Here is a 21,938-nt window from a genome sequence, read left to right as displayed (position 1 = left end):
ATTCTCCACTCTAGAGGGTTTTGGAGGGTGGTCATTGAGGGCATTTAAAGAGGAGGTGGGTACATTTTGAAAGAGAATCGAGGTCAGGGGGGAAGTGGCGCAGAAGAGAGATGAGGCCTAGGGCAGATCAGCCATGTTGAAATGGTAGGACAGGCTCGAGGGGCCGAGTGGCCTATTGTTACGTTCTTGCGAGAGAGGTTGGAGCAGCCAAACCTGGACTCTGCATCAGGTAACAATAGCGCTGCTCCACCGGTGTGCGAGGGCGGCCGCCACTCCGACAGGATCGGACCTCGTCGCCGAAGGAGAACCGACCGAAAGAGATCCGACCGGCCAGCTCGCTGCCATGGTAACGGAGACCCTCCGCGGGGGCCGAGTGGGACCCGCATCACGTGGAGGAGGAGGCGGTGGCACGCAGATCACGTGGTGTGGGAGGCGGGCGGTTGCCGACTGCTCGCGCCATGGATGTAACGGGGTCGGCGGCGGTGCGCGCGCAGCTGCTGCTGGGTCAGGCCTGCGCCTTGAGGGCCGAGCTGAAGAACCTGAGGTGAGGGAAAGGAGCAGGGAGAGGGACTGGGATTGGGACTGACTGCCTGCCCACCCTCTTCCTCACCTGCGGCCTCCGACACTCATCCGGCTTGTAGGGCGCTCTCCACGCCGTTCCCGAAGGGCTGGCGTCCTGTAGACGTGTCGTAGAGTCACTCAGCACGGAAGCAGGCCCTGCTGCCCAGCTTGTCCATGCTGGCCGAGATTTCTTCCTGATCTAGACCCATTTGCCTGTATTTGGCTCATATCCATCTGAACTTTTTTTTAAATCCGTGCACCTGTCCAAATGTCTGGGATCGCTGTTGGAAGTGCCGGTGTGTGCACAGGGAGATCCCACAAGTAGCAATGTGATAAAACAGAAAAAAAACCCAGAAAACACTGGAAATGCTCTGCGGGTCAGGCTGCATCTGTGCGGAGAGAAACAAAGTTAACGATTAGGGTTTAAGATCCTTCGTCAGAACTGGGAAGGGAATTTAAGAAGCTTGTCAAGCTGCAGGGGTGGATGGATGTCGCTAATGGGGTAAAACCTGGGTGACTAAGGGGATAAACTGTAAACAAGATTAGATGGCCAATCAATGAATGGGAGCAGTTAGGTAGTGGGAATGTAAAAAAAACATTGAGGGGGTTACAATGAAGAGCAGGAGGATAGGCCCAGAAGGTTATCCTGGGCATGTCCTCTAATCCCAGAGGTAAAAAAGGGAATGGGGATTAAAACTATGAGCTAATATTACAGGATGGATAGCAGAAATCATTGCCTGAAGTTATAGAATTCAATATTGAGTCCAGAAGGTTGCAAAATGCCTGGAACAGTACCTCTTTTTTTGTCTGGGCAGGTTGGAGCCTTGTGGACACAATGTTAAATTCTGCAACTTCAGGTAACTTGGATTTCTTAGTTTCTCAGTCATCCATCCTATAATATCGGTTCAGCTTATTTTTTTCCATTTTTTTGCTCTGGGAGTGGAGGATATGCCTAGCCTGACCTTCTGAGCCCCTCCTCATATTCTGCATTTCCCATCTCCCTCATTCTTTCGTCTATTCTTTTGTCCACGTCCCCTCTAACCACTCCATTCACTCATTGATCAGATAACCTTGTTTACAATTTATCCCCATGGTTACCCTTATTTTACCCTATCAGACACATCCCTCCCTCTTTGCTGCTTTTCAAGTTTCGGTCTCCTTTTCAGTTCTGACAAAGGGGCTTCAATCTGAAACATTGATTCTGTTTCTCTTCCCACAAATGCAACCTGACCTGTTGAGTATTTTCTGTTTTTGTATGGGATTTTGAACCTGGCGGTTTTTATTTTTTGCAATGCGAGAAAGACTAAATGTTTTATTGATGTTGATTGCAGAATAAGCATTGCCCCCAGGACACATGTTAGAACTGCCCTGTCCTTTCATATCGAGGCCCTGGGATATTTTATAATGAAAACAGTTACTGCTGGAAATACTCAGGCCAGGCAGCATCTGTGGAGAGAGAAACTGGCAGTAATCCTTCATTAAATATCCAGCATATGCATTTTTTTTCATTTACTGGGACTTTTGTCCACTTGAGAGAGCAGATGATGCCTTTTTTGTCTCATTGACAGGGAATGCAGCACTCCCTCTGTACTCCATTGGAGATTCAGTCTTGATTTTATTATGCTGCAGTCTCTGAATGGGACAGAAACCCAAATTCTAATGCAGAGGAAGAATTTGGAAATGGTCTGGGAATAGATGGGTTATACAAGAGGATTCAATTGGTGAAGAGAGATTTATTCATTGTTCAAAAACCACAAAACTGCAGATGCTGAAAGTCATTAATAGGTCAATAACCTGAACCATTAACAGTTCTGACTGCACAGATGCTACCTGACATGCTAAGTATTTCCAGTATTTTATGTTTTTATTTAATAACTTTTTTAGATCATCTGGTGTAATCCCACTCTTTTTCCCAGTATGACAATGGCTAACACGAGGAGACATAATTTTAAGGTAATTGGAGGAAGGTATAGGGGGGATGTCAGGGGTAAGTTTTTTACACAGAGAGTGGTGGGTGCGTGGAACGCTCTGCCTGCAGAGGTTGTGGGGGACATTTAAAAAGATTCTTAGATAGACGCATCAATGAAAGAAAAGTAGGGGACTATATGGGAGGGAAGGGTTAGATAGGTCTTAGAGCAGGATAAAGTGTCGGCACAGCAATTGTGGGCCGAAGGGCCTGTACTGTGCTGTAGTGTTCTATGTAATCCCACTCTTTTTTGCTGTCTGTATTGCCAATGTTATTTTCAATGGAAAATAGTTTTTTTTGAAAGTGATATTAAATTGAGTTCCAATCTGGATGTAAAAGGTTCCCTGGCTGCTACTTTGAAGATGATTAGAGGATTCCTCCCAATGATCTGGTTAATATCTTGAACCAGCATCCCCAAAGAAGATTACCTAGTGGTTAAAAAAAATAAACTGCTGGAAGAACTCAGCGGGTCAAGCACCATCGGTGGAGGCTAAGGGATGGTTGACATTTTGGGTCGAGACCCTGTATCAGGACAGATGTCTGGTGACGGATGTCTGGTGGTTATTACATGACTGTTGGAAATATTCAGCAGATTAAGCAGCATTTATGCAGCCTGACCTGCTGAGTATGTTCATCTTTTATTGTTTTTATTTCAGATTTCTAGCACCTGTAGTGTTCTATTTTATTACTGTTTGTGGGCAGTTGCTGTGTGCAAATTGGTGGATGTGTTTCACTAGATTAAAGCAATAGCTGCATCTCAAAACTTCCATTTGCCGTAAAATGCTTTAGGATGACCTAAGGAAAGAAAAAAAAGGTGCTTTGTAAATGGAAACACTTACTTTTATAAATGACTTTTGGACACATTCTCTGATCACTAAGTTTAAAATAGTATTGGTAACTTTTGTTCAGTAACTTGAACAAGGAAGCCGAAAGGTCAATACAGAACTAATGCTGATTATGAAAACCAAGAGGAGATTATCCGCAAATCACTTGGGGTGCCCTGAGGTGGTGAAAAATGTTATATGTGAAACTCTTTTACCACATTTGCTTTAAAAATGAATGGTTCTGTACAAGTCATTTGTTCTAATCTGTAAAGTACAGTGGCTCCCAGTCCCCAGGTAACTCTCAAAAGTTTCCTTCTGTGTAAATCCTTCAAGAACGCTATTCTTCCTGCTAATCGTTTCTTGTCCATCATCTCTTCCTTTTATCATCGGTGATCATTCCATCAACTGCTTTGGCCTTGAAATTCCCTACCTTAAGGCCTTCATTTTCTTCTCCTTTGAAACTCGTCCTTGCAGCTTATCTTTTCGGATGAGCATTTCCCTACCCTTCCTAATATCTATATAGGCTTAGCATCTATATTTGGTCATTCCTTGTCTTCATTTTTTTCTAAAGCAGCCATTCTAAATGTAAATTGTTTAAATCATAGTGTTCTCTAAGTGCATCCCAGAACCAAAATATCTGTTCAAGGTAGAAAGATTGATACATAGAAGGTGGAATTCAAAGGATTCTTTTAACTCTTATTATAAGGTATTCCTTTTTTTTAATGTATTCTTTCTTTGTGTATTGTACATTACATTGATGCAAAGAAGTTTTTTACTATAACCAGTTGATATTTTCCAGATATGGGTAAGTTTTAGATTAATTCATAGTTGTTGATTGCATTACAAAGGAGGAGTTACTCCAAAATGTTTTGTATTTCCATTGCTGATGCATGATTTTAAATATTTAAATATTTAAAATCATAGGCAGGATGTCAACAAAGCTGTTCGTGTACATAAGAAATCTATTGAGGATCTACGAACCCTCCTGCATAGTTTGAAAAGGGAGCATATCCAAGATGATGTGCCCATCCAGAATGATGATCCCAACAGAAATCAAGTATCTCTATCTTTGGAGAAAGGTAAGAAATTATAGTTGGTTTAAGGTTTTAATTCAAAAGTTATCCAATGTGTTTCTTAGCAGCAGTTGACACATACAGTGGCATGCAGAAGTTTGGGCACCCCTGGTCAAAATTTCTATTACTGTGAATAGCTAAGCGAGTAAAAGATGACCTGATTTCCAAAAGGCATAAGGTTAAAGATGACACATTTCTTTAATATTTTAAGCAAGATTACTTCTTTTATTTCCATCTTTTACAGTTTCAAAATAACAAAAAAGGAAAAGGGCCCGAAGCAAAAGTTTGGGCACCCTGCGTGGTCAGTACTCAGTAACGCCCCCTTTGGCAAGTATCACAGCTTGTAAACGCTTTCTGTAGCCAGATAAGAGTCTTTCAATTCTTGTTTGGGAGATTTTCGCCCATTCTTCCTTGCAAAAGGCTTCTGGTTCTGTGAGATTCTTGGGCTGTCTTGCATGCGCTGCTCTTTTGAGGTCTGTCCACAGATTTTCGATGGTATTTAGGTCGCGGGACTGTGAGGGCCACGGCAAAACCTTCAGCTTGTGCCTCTTGAGGTAGTCCATTGTGGGTTTTGAGGTGTGTTTAGCATTGCTATCCTGTTGAAGAAGCCATCCTATTTTCATCTTCAGCTTTTTTTTTTAAAGACAGTGTGATGTTTGCTTCCAGAATTTGCTGGTATTTAATTGAATTCATTCTTCCCTCTACCAGTGAAATGTTCCCTGTGCCACTGGCTGTAACACAAGCCCAAAGCATGATCGATCCACCCCCTTGCTTAACAGTTGGAGATGTATTCTTTTCATGAAATTCTGCACCCTTTTTTCTCTAAACATACCTTTGCTCATTGTGGCCAAAAAGTTCTATTTTAACTTTATCAATTCACAGGACTTGTTTGCAAAATCCATCAGGCTTGTTTAGATGTTCCTTTGCAAACTTCTGACGCTGAATTTTGTGGTGAGGACGCAGGAAAATTTGGAGAAAAAAGGGTGCAGAATTTCATGAAAAGAACACCTCTCCAACTGTTCAGCATGGAGGTGGATCGATCATGCTTTGGGCTTGTGTTGCAGCCAGTGGCACGGGGTATATTTCACTGGTAGAGGGACGAATGAATTCAATTAAATACCAGCAAATTCTGGAAGCAAACATCACACCGTCTGTAAAAAAGCTGAAGATGAAAAGAGGATGGCTTCTACAACAGGATAATAATCCTAAACACACCTCAAAATCCACAATGGACTACCTCAAGAGGCACAAGCTGAAGGTTTTGCCGTGGCCCTCACAGTCCCCCGACCTAAACGTCATCGAAAATCTGTGGACAGACCTCAAAAGAGCAGTGCATGCAAGACGGCCCAAGAATCTCACAGAACTAGAAGCCTTTTGCAAGGAAGAATGGGTGAAAATCTCCCAAACAAGAGTTGAAAGACTTAGCTGGCTACAGAAAGCGTTTACAAGCTGTGATACTTTGGCAAGTATCCAAGGGGGCGTTACTAGTACTGACTATGCAGGGTGCCCAAACTTTTGCTTCGGGCCCTTTTCCTTTTTTGTTATTTTGAAACTGTGAAAGATGGAAATAAAAAAGTAATCTTGCTTAAAATATTAAAGAAATGTGTCATCTTTAACTTTATGCCTTTTGGAAATCAGGTCATCTTTTACTCGCTTTAGCTATTCACAGTAACAGAAATTTTGACCAGGGGTGCCCAAACTTTTGCATGCCACTGTACATTATTTAATTTCATTAGGTATTCATTATGGTTTGTGGTATATTTTTAAAGAATGATTTGAATTGCTCAATGAGTTATAAAATCAATCTTTGATATTAAAAGAGTATCTACAGGCTGCTGGCCGTGGCCAATCAGTGGAGCCATCCATAACTAGGAATGGAAAAACTATTAACTGTAATGTAGGTTCGACTTTCAGTCTGTGGTGAATTGTTATTATTTGATCCACTGGCCGTAGGATTATGGTGTTTAAAAATCAGAGCAGACCAGATAATATTTGTTAATCTTCACTCTATCAGAGAAATTCCTTTTGTTTCACCCATATTTTGAAGCTATCTACACAAAATTATTTCTCTCTTTCTCAGGTCTCATGAAAGGTGCCTCATCCAAAACATTAACTGTTTCTCCTTCCACAGACACTGTCTAATCTGCATAATTTTTCCAGCATTTTTTATTTTCTGTTTTTATATCATCTTGGCTCAGTTTTTCTTATCCTACTCGCTAGGCAGGTCCCAATGCCTTGCAGTTAACAACTCATCACTCAGACCAAGAACTTAGTGTGCTGGTAATTATTGTCATTGTACCATTTCAACTTGTCCTTGACTTATTCTACACGTCCCTCTCACATTTTCTCTCCAAATTAAAATTTAACTGGCATCCCTCTTTCCCAGTTTTGATGAAGGGTCACAGACCAGAAACATTGACTGTTTCTTTTTCCACAAACACTGCCTAACCTGCTGAGTTTTCCAGCATTTCTGTTTTTATTTCAGATGGTATTTGTCTATGTTGTTGCACTAGGTTTGATTAGCTCCTTGTACTTGGATTCAGAACTACTGTTTTTTTTAAGTACCAGAATAAATTTCTGTACATTAGGGGAATCATGATGTCCTTTGTCCTGTGCCATTCTGCCTCTGTTCATGCAAAATAAAGATGGCTAACTGATCCCAGTGGGATGAAACCATATCTTTCAGTTTGGGTTGGGTTGGTTTTGAAGAAACTGATGTCCTTGTGTATGGCTTGGGTTGAATTGGGTTGGATCAGCTCTTTACTAATAAATGTATCAATCCTCTGGATTTTATTTATGAAGTTGTGCATTTATTGGACATTGATGGATGTTGGTGGTGGCTCTAAATCCTGGGTGGTGTGGTCTTGTGTCATATGCTTTGGGCAAACCAGGATTCTGATAGTGATTGTTGGATATCAAAAAGATTTTGGTCTGTGGGCACATGTAGGATTTGGTTAGGTTTTAATTTTATATTGGATCACTGATTTAGCAGTCCTAGATCATAAATTTAAGGATACAGGTCCTCCCTGAGTTACGAATACCCGACATATGGATACCCTGTACATACAAACTAGCACTTGGGAGACCAGTGGGATGGATGGGGATAAATTTTTCAGCTGTTACGGGGCTGCAGGTATCTTCTGCTGGGTGGGAATAGGGCATTTCCACATGCCTTCTATCAGCACCCCTCCTTGATCTGCAATGATTGGGGGCTGGGTTAAGCCAAGCTGAGTTGGGAGCATTGAGCAGACTTTGCTCACTCATTGAATCACTCACTCACTCACTCACTGAGTCAGTGAGGCCGGCTAGCTGCTGCTCTTCCCGCACCTTCTTGCTTTCCCATCACAGCTGTTTCTGTGATCCTACCCCACACACTGTTTTTGCTCACTTCCAATTTACGAACAGTTCTCAGGAATGGAACCCTGCCATAGCCTGGGGGCTGCCTGTATAAACATAGATTATAGAAGCTTTTACCTAGCTTTGTGTGAACATGATTCCAAAATACAACAATGAGTGACAGTTAATTTAGCAAACCCATAAGATTAACTGAATTAGAAAGCCAGATGAAGGTTGAAGGTGTGCTTTTGTGGCTGTAATGAAAATACATTCTTGAGGCTGCAAGGTTTTACTGAACAAATCATTGTAACAAATCTGACACGGGAATATTGAGACTGAAAAATGGAAAGTTTACAATAAGTCAACAATAATTTATTTGCATATGTAATGAAAGTGATAAATAAGTTGCCAAGTTAAATCTCTTTGTTTACCAATGATATTAGTATGTAGCTTTGTTGTATGAAAGTCTGCTTGTACTTTAAGTCAATATATAAGCATTTTTCCCCGGACTTGCTGATTAGAAATGCAAGTACAGGTAGTTCTACTATAATGCTGTGGTTGTGTTCCTAAGAAACCTCAAGTTATAGAATATCACATTATAATAACACTGTCAATAGGAAAAAGGAGGTTAGGGGCTAGAGAGTTTCAGACTCACAATAACAGTTATTTTTCCTGTAGGATTTTCAGAAATAATGGTGTTTTTGATAGCTATAAGTTTATTTTGTTACTGCAAGCTAAAAATATTGAAGGCTGTATGTTACATTGTTTAATAGAGTTTCATTTCACAAATATCAATAGAAGCGATTACCTGTCAATTTCCAAAGTAACTCTCTTAAAGGGTCTCCTGTGGTGAAACTGGCAGTGTGTGTTCTTAAAAGACAATGATGTCTGATTACTGTGGGGCTAGTTCCCCATCAGAATAGCATTATAACCAGTTTGGCCCACGTAATACAAATAGTGTTCCCTAATTCATCATTTGCTTTATATTCAATGTGCGTTATGGAAATGTGTTATAGCAGAACTAACTAGTATAATTTCACTGCAATTCTTATTTATGTTATGAAATAAAACAAATATATTTTGGTAATTTTGAAGGAAGCATTCAAACTACACCCATTGGATACATTGAGTCCTGCTTCTCTGCCAAAAATGGCACACCTCGGCAACCAACAGTTTGTAGTTTGTCTCGTGCACGACTTAAAATTAGCAAGACTATTTTTACCAATGCGGACCATTCACTCATGGGCTTGGAACAATTTTCACATGTCTGGTAGGTTGACTTCAATTGTAAAAAATACATTTGTGTATCACCTGCATCATTTAATTTTTGTGAGTAATAATTAAAAGTTCAATGCAACAACATTTCAGAATTTCTATTATTCAATTCTAAAATAATGTAAGCATGAATTAAAATCAACTTCTAATTTCTCTTAAGAATTGATGCAAAGTCCTTTTATTCTTTAGGGTGACTACTTGATTATGACAAAAGAATTAAGTGTTTACTGAAATTGGTTGATTGGCTGGAAATGTTGTCTGTCAGCAAGCTCATTGGAACCAACAGTATCACATTTTGGCAACCAGATTGGGCAATATAATTACTTAAGCACTAAAGTTTTAGCAACAGCTAATCTGACCCCAGGCCTCTTCCTGAATTTTATTGTATTGTGATCTTTTCTTTCAGCCCTTCCATTTCTATAAAAATGACAAGGGCATAAATGGTGCACAAGCTGTTACCCTGAAAAGAAATTGTTGGGCTGCCTTCCATTGTGCTTCATGGTGATTGTTAGTGCAGCAATGTTGGCAATCACGCACAGAGTCAATCTGATAGATTGCAGTAGAGTTATTTACACCACTTCTGGTATTGTAGGTTCCCTTACCTGACTTGCGTGAACCAGTATTGTTTTAATGAAAATTCAGTATCCGTGACTCTTTTCATGTTGTTGAATGATGTCACCATATTTAACAAATTCGATTTCACAACTTACAGTAATGGGATTTAAACACACTCCCTCAGAGTTTCCAAGCTTGCATTGTAACCTCGGTAAGAAATAATTGAAAGTACATTGTGGTTGGATAGGTGGTCAAATTTACTTAGTTGTGCACTGGAATGGGTGAATGGCAAGCACATATTCAACTGGATAAATTATTTATTAGATGATTGAAGGCAATGGTTTATTCCAGTGGATCAACTGAGAGCAATATATTTAATAATTTCCCTTTCTGGACTGGGTGGGTGTTGTGTGAAATCATTCTTTACTGTCTTAAGGATCAAGGACTCTGAACACGAGCTTTGTAGACCAAAACTAGTTTAATCACAAAGGCAAACGCGGGACAGAATGGATGGGAACAGACACACACTCACTCACGCACAGGATACACGAGAGGGGAAGCACAACTGGGATAAAATACACTCTCTCAAACAAGCACACAATAACAATGTACAACTTCAGGATATAACACTTCAATGCCCGTCCCACACTAGCATTGGCCCTAACGTTCCCTGACCATGTGGTGATGCACTCTTACCAATGATCTCTGCAGCGTTGTCTCACTACTCCTGGGGTCATCAAAAGAGGAAGGGCTAGTGGATGCAGCCCTTTTTATGGTGCTAGGAGGCTGGGTGGAGCCTCACTGTTGTGATTTAAATGAGCCAATGGTGTGGGAGTCAAAGACAAAGGTTCCTGCCACAGCCAGTAGTCAGGCAGGTTCAGAGACAAAGGGTACTGGTCAGGCAAGTTCATAGGCAAAGGGTACTCTCACACCTGAGGGGTGGGTGGAGCCGCACCTTGATTGACCGTAGTATCACTTCTGATCAGAGGAGCAATGCTGTCCTCTGGTCAGCGGGGGTCAGTGTCGTTACTGTCGTGACAGCCATGTGGATTTCTCACAACAGTGGGTAAAGCAGTACATTTGGTTGTATAAATTTAATGAATGATCAGTTTATAACTAGTGTATTTAAAAATAATCCTTTACACATTGAATCTACATTGCAAAAACAGACTGTTGAGCTCAACTTAATTATCTTACTGTTCGTGTATCAAATGAACTGCTTCTAACCCCTCCACATTGGCCTTTTTAATTCCCTTCTCCCTTGTGCTACCAAGCTCCTCTGTAAATGCATCTGTGCAGTTTGCTTCAAGCACACTCTGTGGAAGTGAGTACCACATTCTAAGAAGCTTCTCTCCTGAATTCCCCACTGAATTAATTAGTGACTATCTCTTATTTCTGACTTCTAGTTTTGGATTCTCAAATAGGAAATATTTTCTTTTTCAAGTCTTATCATTATATTATGATCCTTTCTGGGGTTGACCTATCACCATCTTTCCCTATCTAGAGAAAATAACTGCAACCAATTCGAACTTTCTTAATGAATATAAATTCTCAGATTCTATATTTTCTGTGATGTTTTTATGGAGATGAGAAATTTATGTAGAGTGCTACAGGTTTTTAACAAAGCTTCTCTGCTGTTCAGGTGTATTTGTCTAGAAATGAACTTGGTGCATTGGTTTGCTTTTTTATGGTACATTTACCTGCATTGCTATTTTTGGTCGTTTGTGTATCCGTGCCTCTGGATTCCAATGAGCGATGCTGCAGAAAACAAACTAATTCATTTTTTTTCTTTTGGCTTACATTTGCATTGTCTCACGGATTGTGGTAGGAATGTTTGGATTCGCCCATAAGCAGCTGGATTACTTTGCTTTTATATTTAAAGATCCATGATTAATTTCTATAATTTGAATATTAAATTTCAGAAAGAGAAGAAAACTGTTGCAATGTGTTCAAATTTAGGTGTCGTACACTCCCAGTGGAAGACAATGCTGTAAGAAGTTGGAGCAACAGCACCACAGTGCCATTTCTTTATCTCATACCAGCATTCCTTTTTGCTATAGTTCCCAGCTAGGAGTAGTGAATATATCCTTGGACTAAAGAGCAGAGTGGGAAAAAAAGATAAGAGAGGTTCTGACTAGCAGCCCCATCCTGAAAAACTCCATGAGAACCATGGAGCCTTGCAAAATCCTTTCCTAGTTCCTTGTCATGTCATAGAATTTTTTAATAGGGATATTGAGAATAGTAAATATATATTTTTAAAGCAATGCACCTGAAGTATTGATACAAATATGCAAATTTGTTATGCTAAATTAATATATGCAGAGTGTATTATTTTAATATGAAGTTGGCTTTCCTTGAAAGTTAGAAACATTTTCTCCACAATCATTATAGTATTTAAGTACAGAATTTGCAGTTTGGGTCTGCCTTGTGATCTGTTCAAAATATTGGTCAGGCCACACCTGCAGTATTGTGTATGGTTCTGGGCATCACACTACAGGAAGGATGTGGTTGCATTAAGAGAATGCAGAAGGGATTCATCAGGATGTTGCCTGGAATGGAGGGTTTGACGTATAAGGAGAGATTGGAGAGGCTGAGTTATTCTCACTGGAGTGCAAGAGGCTTAGGGATGACCCAATGGAGGCTTATAAAATTACGAGGGGCAAATATAGGGTATGTATTCTGAGTCTTTTTCCTAGCGTAGGGGAGTTGAAAACTAGAGTATACGTTTAAGGTGAGAGGGGAGAAGTTTATAGGAGATATGAGGGGTGCTGACTATATGGAATGACCTGCCAGAGGAAGTGGTAGAGGCCGATACAATGTTTAAAAGGCATTTGGACAGGTACTTAAGATAGGAAATAAAGAATAAGACAGAAAGTTTAGAAAGGGATAAGAATTTAACTTCAGGCAACATGGAGACAAATTTGAGAAGAAGGGTGGTGAATACAGGACTGAAGATGTTTTATTTCATATACTGCATGCATTCAAATATGGTAGATGAGCTCATAGCGTAGTTAGCAATTGGCAGATATGATGTTGTGGGCATCACAGAGTCCTGGTTGAAAGAAGATCACAGCTGGAAGCTAAACATCCAAGGATACACATCCTATTGAAAAGACAGGCAGGTGGGCAGAAGGGGTGGGGTGGCTCTGTCAGTAAAAAAAAATGAAATCAAATCCTTAGCAAAAAGTGGCATAGGATCAGAAGATGTAGAACCCTTGTGGGTAGAGTTAAGAAAGTGCAAGGGTAAAAAGACTTTGATGGGAATTATATACAGGCCTCCGTATAGTAGCCAGGGTGTGGGGTCCATGTTATAACAGGAGACAGAAAAGGCAAGTAAAAAGGGCAATGTTACGGTGGTCATGAAGGATTTCAATATACAGGTAGATTGGGAAAATCAGTTTGGTACTGGATTCCAAGAGAAGGAATTTGTAGAATGCCTACGAGATGGCTTTTTAGAGTAGCTTGTGGTCAAGCCCACTAGGGAAAAGGCAATTCTGGATTTTGTGTTGTGCAGTGAACCAGATTTGATTAAGGAGCTTAAGGTAAAGGAACTCTTAGGAAGCAGTGATCATAATATTCACCCTGCAGTTTGAAAGGGAGAAGCTAAAATCGGATGTATCGGTATTACAGTTGAGTAAAGGTAACTACAGAGGCATGAGAGAGGAGCTGGCCAAAGTTGATTGGAAGGGGACCCTCCCAGGGATGACAGTAGAGCAGCAATGGCAGGAGTTTCTGGGAGAAATTTGGAGACTCAGGATCAGTTCATCCCAAAGAAGAAGCAGGATTCTAAAGGGAGGATGAGGCAACCATGGCTGACAAGGGAAGTCAAAGACAGCATAAAAGCAAAAGAGAGGGCATACAATATTGCAAAAATTAGTGGGAAGCTAGAGGACTGGGAAGCTTTTAAAAACTAACAATGCAACTAAAAAAGCAATAAGGGGAGAAAAGATGAAATATGAAGGTAAGATAGCCAATAATATAAGAGAGGATACAAAATGTTTTTTTAGATATATGAAGAGTAAAAGAGAGGCAAGAATGGACATCAGACCACTGGAAAATGATGCTGGAGAGAGAGTAATGGGGAATAAAGAAATGGCAGATGAACTGAATAAGTATTTTGCATCAGTCTTCAGTGTGGAAGACACCAGCAACATGCCAGAAATTCGAGAGAGTCGGGGGCAGAAGTGAGTGTAGTCACTTATTACTAAGGAGAAGGTGCTTGGGGAAACTAAAGGGCTGAAGGTAGATAAGTCACCTGGACCAGATGGACTACACCCCAGAGTTCTGAAAGAGGTAGCTGAAGAGATTGTGGAGGCATTAGCAGTGATCTTCAAGAATCACCAGAGTCAGGAATGGTGCTGGAAGACTGGAAAATTGCAAATGTCACTCCACTCTTTAAAGAAGGGAGGGAGGCAAAAGACACAAAATTATAGGTCAGTTAGCCTGACTTAGTGGTTGGTAAGGATGAGGTTTCGGGGTACTTGGAAGCTAGTGATAAAATAGGCCAAAGTCAGCATGGTTTCCTTAAGGGAAGATCTTGCCTGACAAATCTGTTGGAATTCTTTGACGAAGTAACAGGCAGGATAGACAGTCAGTGGATGTTGTTTACTTGAATTTTCAGAAGGCCTTTGACAAGGTGCCACACATGAGGCTGTTAAACAAGATAGGAGCCCATGGTATTACAGGAAAGGTACTAGCATGGATAGAAGATTGGCTGACTGGCAGAAGGCAAAGAGTAGGAATAAAGGAGGTATTTTCTGGTTGGCTGCCAGTGACTAGTGGTGTTCCGCAGGGGTCAGTGTTGGAGCCGCTACTTTTCACGTTATATGTCAATGATCTGGATGTCAGAATTGATGGCTTCGTGGCCAAGTTTGTGGATGACATAAAGATAGGTGGAGGGACAGGTAATGTTGAGGAACCGAGTCCTTCTGCAAACTTGGACAGGTTGGGAGAATGGGTAAAGAAGTGGCAGATGGAATACAGTGTAGGGAAGTGTATGGTCATGCACTTTGGTAGAAGGAATAAAGGCGTAGGCTATTTTTTAAATGGGGAGCGAATTCAGAAATCGGAGGTGCGAAGGGGCTTGGAAGTCCCAGTGCAGGATTTCCTAAAGGTTAACTTGCGGGTTGAGTCGCTAGTAAGGAAGGCCAATGCAATGTTAGCATTCATTTCAAGAGGACTAGAATACAAAATCAAGGATGTAATGCTGAGGCTTTATGAGGCATTGGTCAGACCATATTTGGAGTATTGTGAGAAGTTTTGGGCCCCATATCGAAGGAAGGATGTGCCGGCATTGGAGAGGGTCCAGAGGAGGTTTACAAGAATGATCCCAGGAATGAAAGGGTTAACGTATGAGGAGCATTTGATGGTTCTGGGCCTGTATTTGTTGGAGTTTAGAGGATGAGGGGGGGAATCCTACTGAATATTGAGTGGACATGGAGAAGATGTTTCCAGTAGTGGAAGAGCCTTGGACCAGAGGGCACAGCCTCAGAATAGAAGAACGTCCCTTTAGAACAGAGGTGAGGAGGAATTTCTTTAGCCAGAGGGTGGTGAATTTGTGGTGTTCATTGCCACAGACAGCTGTGGAGGCCAAGGCATTGGGCATATTTAAAGCGGAAGTTTATAGGTTCTTGATTTGTAAGAGTGTCAAAGGTTACAGGGAGAAGGCAGGAGAATGGGGTTGAGAGGGAAAAGAAATCAGCCATGATCGAATGATGGAGCAGACTTGAAGGGTCGAATGGCCAAATTCTGCTCCTATGTCTTATGAAAAGGAGTAGAGGAATATGGGCTTAATGCACACAAATGGGATTAGCAGACATGGGCACCATGGATGAGTTGGGCTGGAGGGCCTGTTTCCATGCTGTACAGCTCTATGACACTGATATAATAATTACTGTGAGGTATTCAAATTCAAAGGGAATTAAGAGATTTGATGTTAGTGCAGAAAAGTGGTCCGAGATAAAAGATCAGCCATAAATTCATTCAGTGATGGAACAGGCACAAGGGGCTGCTTCTATTTCGTATGTTCATGTACATCTTAAGACTAGACTGCTTTATCTCAGTCTACAGAATTTTGTAATTATTGTGCAGGAGTCATTTTATGTTCTGTCATGAGTAATCAAAAGGTATATTGCAACCACCAATTTCAAACTCTTTAAAAATTTCTGTACCAATAAATGACCTTATTCCTGTGTTTAAGTTTGTGATTAAGTTTCTAAATTTTAAATATGAAACAATTGATTTATGCAGGATTATCTTTATTTTTCACAAGAATGGACATCAAGGCTATAAAGCTAAAGTCAAACCACCTCGACTGAATGGATTAAAAACTGGAGTTTTTTCTACAAGAAGTCCTCACCGCCCCAATGCAATAGGTTTAACACTGGGGAAGCTTGATAGGATTGAAGGTAAGCTGCTTCAGAGATGTTCTATGTGAAGGGTAGAGTGTATTGCTGCACACAATAAGACAACTTGATTCAAAACAGGGAAGGCAGAGGTAAGAATCTTAGTACTGTCTGCATGAATTCCGAATTGAAGAGGCAGTACTAAAATTTAAGTCTGAGGGTGAAACATTTCCTAATGGCAAAATATTTGCTTTATGACTAACTGCAGTTTCCATGACTAAAAAATGAATAGTCAGAAAATCACTGAGATAGTGAGCCAAATGATTAAACTCAGTGAAAGTGTGCAGATGTAGGAATCTGAAAAGCAATGTTATTAATCTTTGAAGAATTGCCAATGGCCATAATGGAACAGTGGAGGTTGAGTGCAGAAAGGGAAACATTGGAAATCTTGTGATTCACATGTTGAATATGGAGGACTTTGGCACCACTGGAGTTCATTACTTGTCCCTACTTGTCTTCAAAAGTGCTGAATAATCATTGCTTCAAACAGCTGCAGACTGTGTGGTGAGGTTTCTCCATGGAAAGTTCCAGGATGCTGAGATAGCAGTGATTAACAGTTATCTAATTCAAAGTTAATTTGGTATCAGATTTGTTGGGTAACTTGCAGATAGGGGCGTTACCACATGATCTATCATGGGAAGGATTGGGATTATATTGTACAGGTGAAATAGGTTCTTAATTGAAGGAACTTCAGAATTTAAAGTTCAATTTTGGATTAGTTTATCCTGGATTTGCAGTGTCTAGTTCACCTCACCTTTGAAGCTTTCTTTTAATATTTTTAATTGCATTCCATCAAAAATAGATCAAATTTATTCAGTCTGGTTTTTAATATTGTGGATACCCATGCTTAACAATGAATGTAATTTTTTATTTGTGTTTGATATTGTGTAATTTATTTCCAAACCTTTCTTAGGTGACACTCTTTATCTTTCTGGAATTGACATGATACAAGGAACGCCAGTACTGGACATTAAACCATATATTCCAGATTATGACACACCTGGGGTTGACCCAATGGATAATATAAATGACAGTCAAGAAATTTGTGTGACAGATGAGCAATGCCAAGGAATAACCAATCCAATCTCTGGGGTGGTAACTGAGGAAAGTGAGGATAAGGAATCAGCCCATGTCAAGGTGGCTTCAAAGATAGCATGCGATTATGTTACTGATGGAGTAGAACATTCTCCCAAAGATGCCACAAACCCATTCAGAAAGACTAAAGGTGAGATAGTGGATGAAGAAGGCAATGTTGGAAAGATGTCATCGCACACCATCAACAAAACCCCCAAAAAAGAGAATTATTGTAAATATCAGTTAAGAAGTGAGAAAGTTGATCAGCTTTCTGGAAAAGGGAGTGCTTCTTATGAAAGCATACATTTAACTGTGGAGAAAATCAAAAGCCAGCTGATTCACAGTGATATTGTAAACCACATAACTGAAGAAGACCAAGTAATTTGTTTCAAACCTGAGAAATCTCTGACAGTCAGTAAGAGGAAAAAAACAAAGAATGTTATTGCTATTAACACACCTTGGAATAAATTGTCCAATGGCAATATTGCAACATGGATAAAACAGTCACCTGTGACGTCCTTAGAGGTTCGATTCACTCCTCATGCGGAAATGGATTTGCAACAGTTTCAGGCTCCAGGCGGGTCAGGTATGAATGGTGGTACAGCAACAATTAATGATGAAACTGGAATGTAGAATCCAGGTCTCTGCTTTCAAGTGTATCACCAACGGAACAATGAAATTATCTTAGTAATAGTGACTCTCAAATAAGGTTATTGGTCCATTATGCCTCTGAGAGTTCTTGGGTAAAGTTCTTGGCTGCATTGCTCTTTATCCCCTGCCTCACTTCTGATGCTGGTGATTTTTTATTTCAGTTCCTTTTTAAGTATCCAATTTGAAAGTTACTGATCTGTTTCCACCTCCCTTTCAGATGACCACTCCAACTAATCACAAGTTGCTGCATAAAATAATTCATCTTCCCTCTGGTTCTTTTGCCTATCACCTTAAATCCATATCCTTTGGCCACAGACCCTTCTGTCCCTAGAAAGCTTATACTTATTTTCTCTAGCTAATGCCTCATGATCTTTGAACACCTTTTGAAAGCCATTTTTGTACGCCAGTACAATGTTTGTACTGGTCATCCCCAGGTAACAAACGGGTTCTGTTTTTACAGAAATCCATAAGTCAATTTTGTCCATAAGTTGGAAAATACTCAAAAATCACTTGATATGGTAACCTTACCTCCACAGTATTGTAATGAATAGCATCAAAAGCACTTAAGACTGATAAGAAAGAACAATTCATAAAAGTGGAGAGAGGGAGGGGGGAAACTAGTTCTGCTGTTTGTAGGAACAAGAGTACGTACGTACATTGGACTTTTGAATTTAATAATATTATGGGAGCCCATTCGTATGTATGGATGTCCATAAGTCCGGGGTTCGTAACCCAGGGACAGCCTTTATTCCTATGCTTTCTCCAAATAATTGGTGTCCCTGACGCTTTTCTATTGCACCTATCCTGCACCCGCTCCCTGATTTTCACATCCTTTTCCTAAGGTGTCTTGTCTCAACTAGAACTCAACACTCTTTGATAATAACTTCATTTTATGCTGTATTAATAAATCCAAAGATCCTGCATACTTAAGAGATGAGTACAAATGCACTCACCCATCTACTCTTGCATCAATTCAAAAATGTTACTATTTAAAGTGATCCTAGAATGGAATATGCGGGAAGGGCAGTTTGCACTTAAATCAAGACCCAAACACAAATACTGCACTATTGTTTTACTCTAAATATGCCAATGATAGAGTCATTAGGTTGTTCATGCAGACAAGATGCTGCATCTTATGAGCATTAGTCTTGATTTCTTTGAAATTGTTCTGTTAAAAATGAATGTGTAATTGGTTATGAAAATCAGTTACTGTTGAAAGGTATAGAATACATTAACCTAACAGCCTTGTGGCATGTGTTAAGTGTTTAAGTTACATTTTATCTGTTGGGTGTGGCTCACTGAGTAATACTCTGGTTTCTGAGTCAAAAAGTTAGAATACATTAACCTAACAGCCTTGTGGCATGTGTTAAGTGTTTTAAGTTATATTTTATCTGTTGGGTGTGGCTCACTGAGTAATACTCTGGTTTCTGAGTCAAAAAGTTAGATTCAAGAGCCATTCTTGAAAGTTGAGAATAAAATCTAGAATGATACCCAGATGTGCTGTGCTGCTGGAGGTGCTGTCTTTTGGATGACTTGCTAAAGTGAGGCTGCTGTCTCAGGAAGGCACAAAAATTCGGAAGACCCAGGGAGTTCTCATCCATGATGTCATGCCCATTATTTATTTCTCACTCCTGAGAATAACATAGATTTTCCTGATGTACTGTATGCAATTCAGCAGCTCCTACATTGCAATAGTTTCCACACTTTGGAAGCACTTCATTGAATATTAAGTGCTTTGGATGACCTGAAAGGGATGTAAAAGTTGCTTTAAACGCCTGCCTCAGTCCTTATCAGCCAAGTGTTTCTCGGCCACCATTGATGTGTCAAGCCAATGTTCTGATGAAATGTCTGTCATTGACCTGAAATATCAATCCTGTTTCTCGGATGCTTTTAAATCTGTTCAGTATTTCCAGCATCCTTTTTTATTCCACCCCACCCTCTGAAGCATTTTTGGTTTTATGGCTCTTTTGTGTCTCTTAAATTTTATTTTCATGTCTAACTTCAGCTCTTAAATCTTTCACCTTCTGTCCATTTGCAGATCCAGACAAAATAACATTGAAGTATTTCCACTCCATAGAGGAAATAAAATCTGCCATGGTGGCTGTGTTATCAGCTGATCCAAGATCCATATATCGAAGGATGCAGTGCCAGGACATGCTTTTTTACTTCACTCTGGACACTGCCCACATCACCACTTGGTTTGGAGATGACTTTACTGAAATCCTGAGGATAAAACCTGTGAAAGAGGAGTCTGACATTGGAACTATCAATGTTTAAATTCTTCTAGCTTGAGAACATTGCACTTTCAGTAAAATAACAAACCTTTGTTAACGATCTTCTGTGATCAGCCACAATACTGCTCCAGCAAACACTTGGATTTTACAAAGTGCATTTCCATTATTATTCCATTGAATGGCCCTCATTTTACTTGTGAAGTTACCATCTAAAGTGATGGTGCTTAAGAGATGTTGCAAATTTACTTGTGAATATGGGAATGTGTAATTGACTTCAAACTGGAAACACTTCTGTAACCTGTCCTCTAATCCTTCATCTGAAGACAATACTTAATTTTGATGATTCATTTGAACTATTGTGATTTTAATCTTTATCATCCTTTGATCTGGACTACTTTTCAGACAAATTTGATGGTCTCTGTCAGTAACTTTAATTTCAAGCCATTTTAATTTCAGTAATGTGGTTATTTCTTCTGAAGTATTGTGAATTAGATGAAATTAATTTGGTGGGATGATTCCTACCAGTTCTCTCAAAACTGTGATTTTTTTTTGCTTAGCAATTAGAATTTCTAATGCCAAATAGGAATGGAGCAAAATTGTATACACTAAATCCTCATTATTTGTGAGGGATGAGGACACGACTTCCCACAGATTACAAACATGCACATGCCACTAAGGCCACTGAAAATGACACTGAGGCTGTAATGACATACAGTGGTCAACCTGTCCATGGATATAACTTCTATGTAAGTTTCAGCAGGTATATTTCAGTTTTAACTTGTACATAAACCTATCTACATTCCTGACTCCTGGTGTTCCAGATCCCGGCTCTGGCCACAAACAGTGGACCCCAGCTCTTGCTACACACCTGGTCCACAGTCGGGAACCTGGTTTCTGAACCCTGGTGTTCTCGAACCTGACCCTAGTTCCAGCCACACACTTTGCTCATTCTCTAGATTCTGGCTCCAGCTGCGAACCTATCCACGTTAATGACCCTGGTGCTCCCAAACCTCACCTTGCAAGTATGCAGATCCGCAGATGTTAAGTCAGTGATAACAAGAGTGTGTTTCACTTAATAATCAAATTAATGCATAAGTTGTTTTTTGCTTATTTCATTTTGATGATCTTGTTCTAACTAAAGATCTTGGTTCTCTTATCTGGATGTGGATGATATTTTTGCCTTAGACATCACTCAGTTGAATTTTGTTTTGCAGACTGAGCATACACAGTGTATAATGTCTCAGATGTATGTATACTGTTCGTTCTCCTATTGGAAAAATCACTTTTTAAAAATTATTAAAAGAAAAGCTTGAAGAAATATTTTTGTCTCAGAAAACTTGTTTATTTCAAACTTGGATTTTTTTATTTTTTCCATGAGGAGAGAGGTGCAGAAAAATATACTTAAGCTTGCATTTACCTTGCACCTCTCACATCTATGGGTTTACAGTCATTACTCAATTTTGGATGGTGCTTATCCATTAAAGGAAATGTGGTAGTCAAATTGCACATAGCAAATCACATAAATATCAATGAGATAAATGTTCAATGGACTTTTCATTGGTGATAGAAGTAATGGTTGTTAAGAATCTGGTAGTACTTCCCTGCTCTCTATGTATTTCATTAATCTGATTGCAATGCACTAGGACAGTGGTTTTCAACCTTTTTCATGCTGCGGCCCCCCAGAACATGTCCTTGTTAGATGGTGGACCCCCCAAAGCCCACAAAATCAAACAATCGATAATTCATGCATACAACACTTAAATTACTGCACATAGGCCCTATTGAAATAGTGACTATTTCAATCACTGATAATTACCAGCAGTGTCTTTCAGTGTTCAGTTCAATGTGAAGGTTGTGCCTGTTTTGCACTGCAGAGTTTGTACAAATGTGGTGGTATGTACGACAAACATATGTGTATGTCATCCTCAATATTCAGTCTTGATCTGTATTTGGTTTTCATGGCAGTGACTGCAGAAAATGCTATT

General features: G+C 39.9%; 1 protein-coding gene across 2 annotated transcripts; it reads left to right on the top strand.

Annotated features, from left to right (window-relative positions):
- The first annotated feature begins 381 nt into the window (after positions 1-381).
- On the top strand, positions 382-21,265 carry trmo (tRNA methyltransferase O). Of its 2 annotated transcripts, none has more exons than XM_052020067.1 (6): positions 382-544; positions 4,276-4,430; positions 8,856-9,030; positions 15,840-15,997; positions 16,908-17,654; positions 19,758-21,265. In XM_052020067.1, exons 1-6 carry the CDS (start codon positions 459-461, stop codon positions 19,994-19,996), a joined length of 1,560 nt encoding a protein of 519 aa, XP_051876027.1. In that variant the 5' UTR covers positions 382-458; the 3' UTR covers positions 19,997-21,265. The 2 variants fall into 2 exon arrangements, with proteins under 2 accessions (XP_051876027.1, XP_051876028.1); XM_052020068.1 differs by having other exon boundaries at positions 446-544; positions 16,908-17,219.
- The last annotated feature ends 673 nt before the right edge of the window (positions 21,266-21,938 follow it).

The sequence above is a fragment of the Pristis pectinata genome, chromosome 7, assembly GCF_009764475.1.
Source record: "Pristis pectinata isolate sPriPec2 chromosome 7, sPriPec2.1.pri, whole genome shotgun sequence".
Taxonomy (NCBI): domain Eukaryota; kingdom Metazoa; phylum Chordata; class Chondrichthyes; order Rhinopristiformes; family Pristidae; genus Pristis; species Pristis pectinata.
Note: the sequence above shows the minus strand (reverse complement) of the source record. Positions and strands in the feature narration are given on the sequence as shown.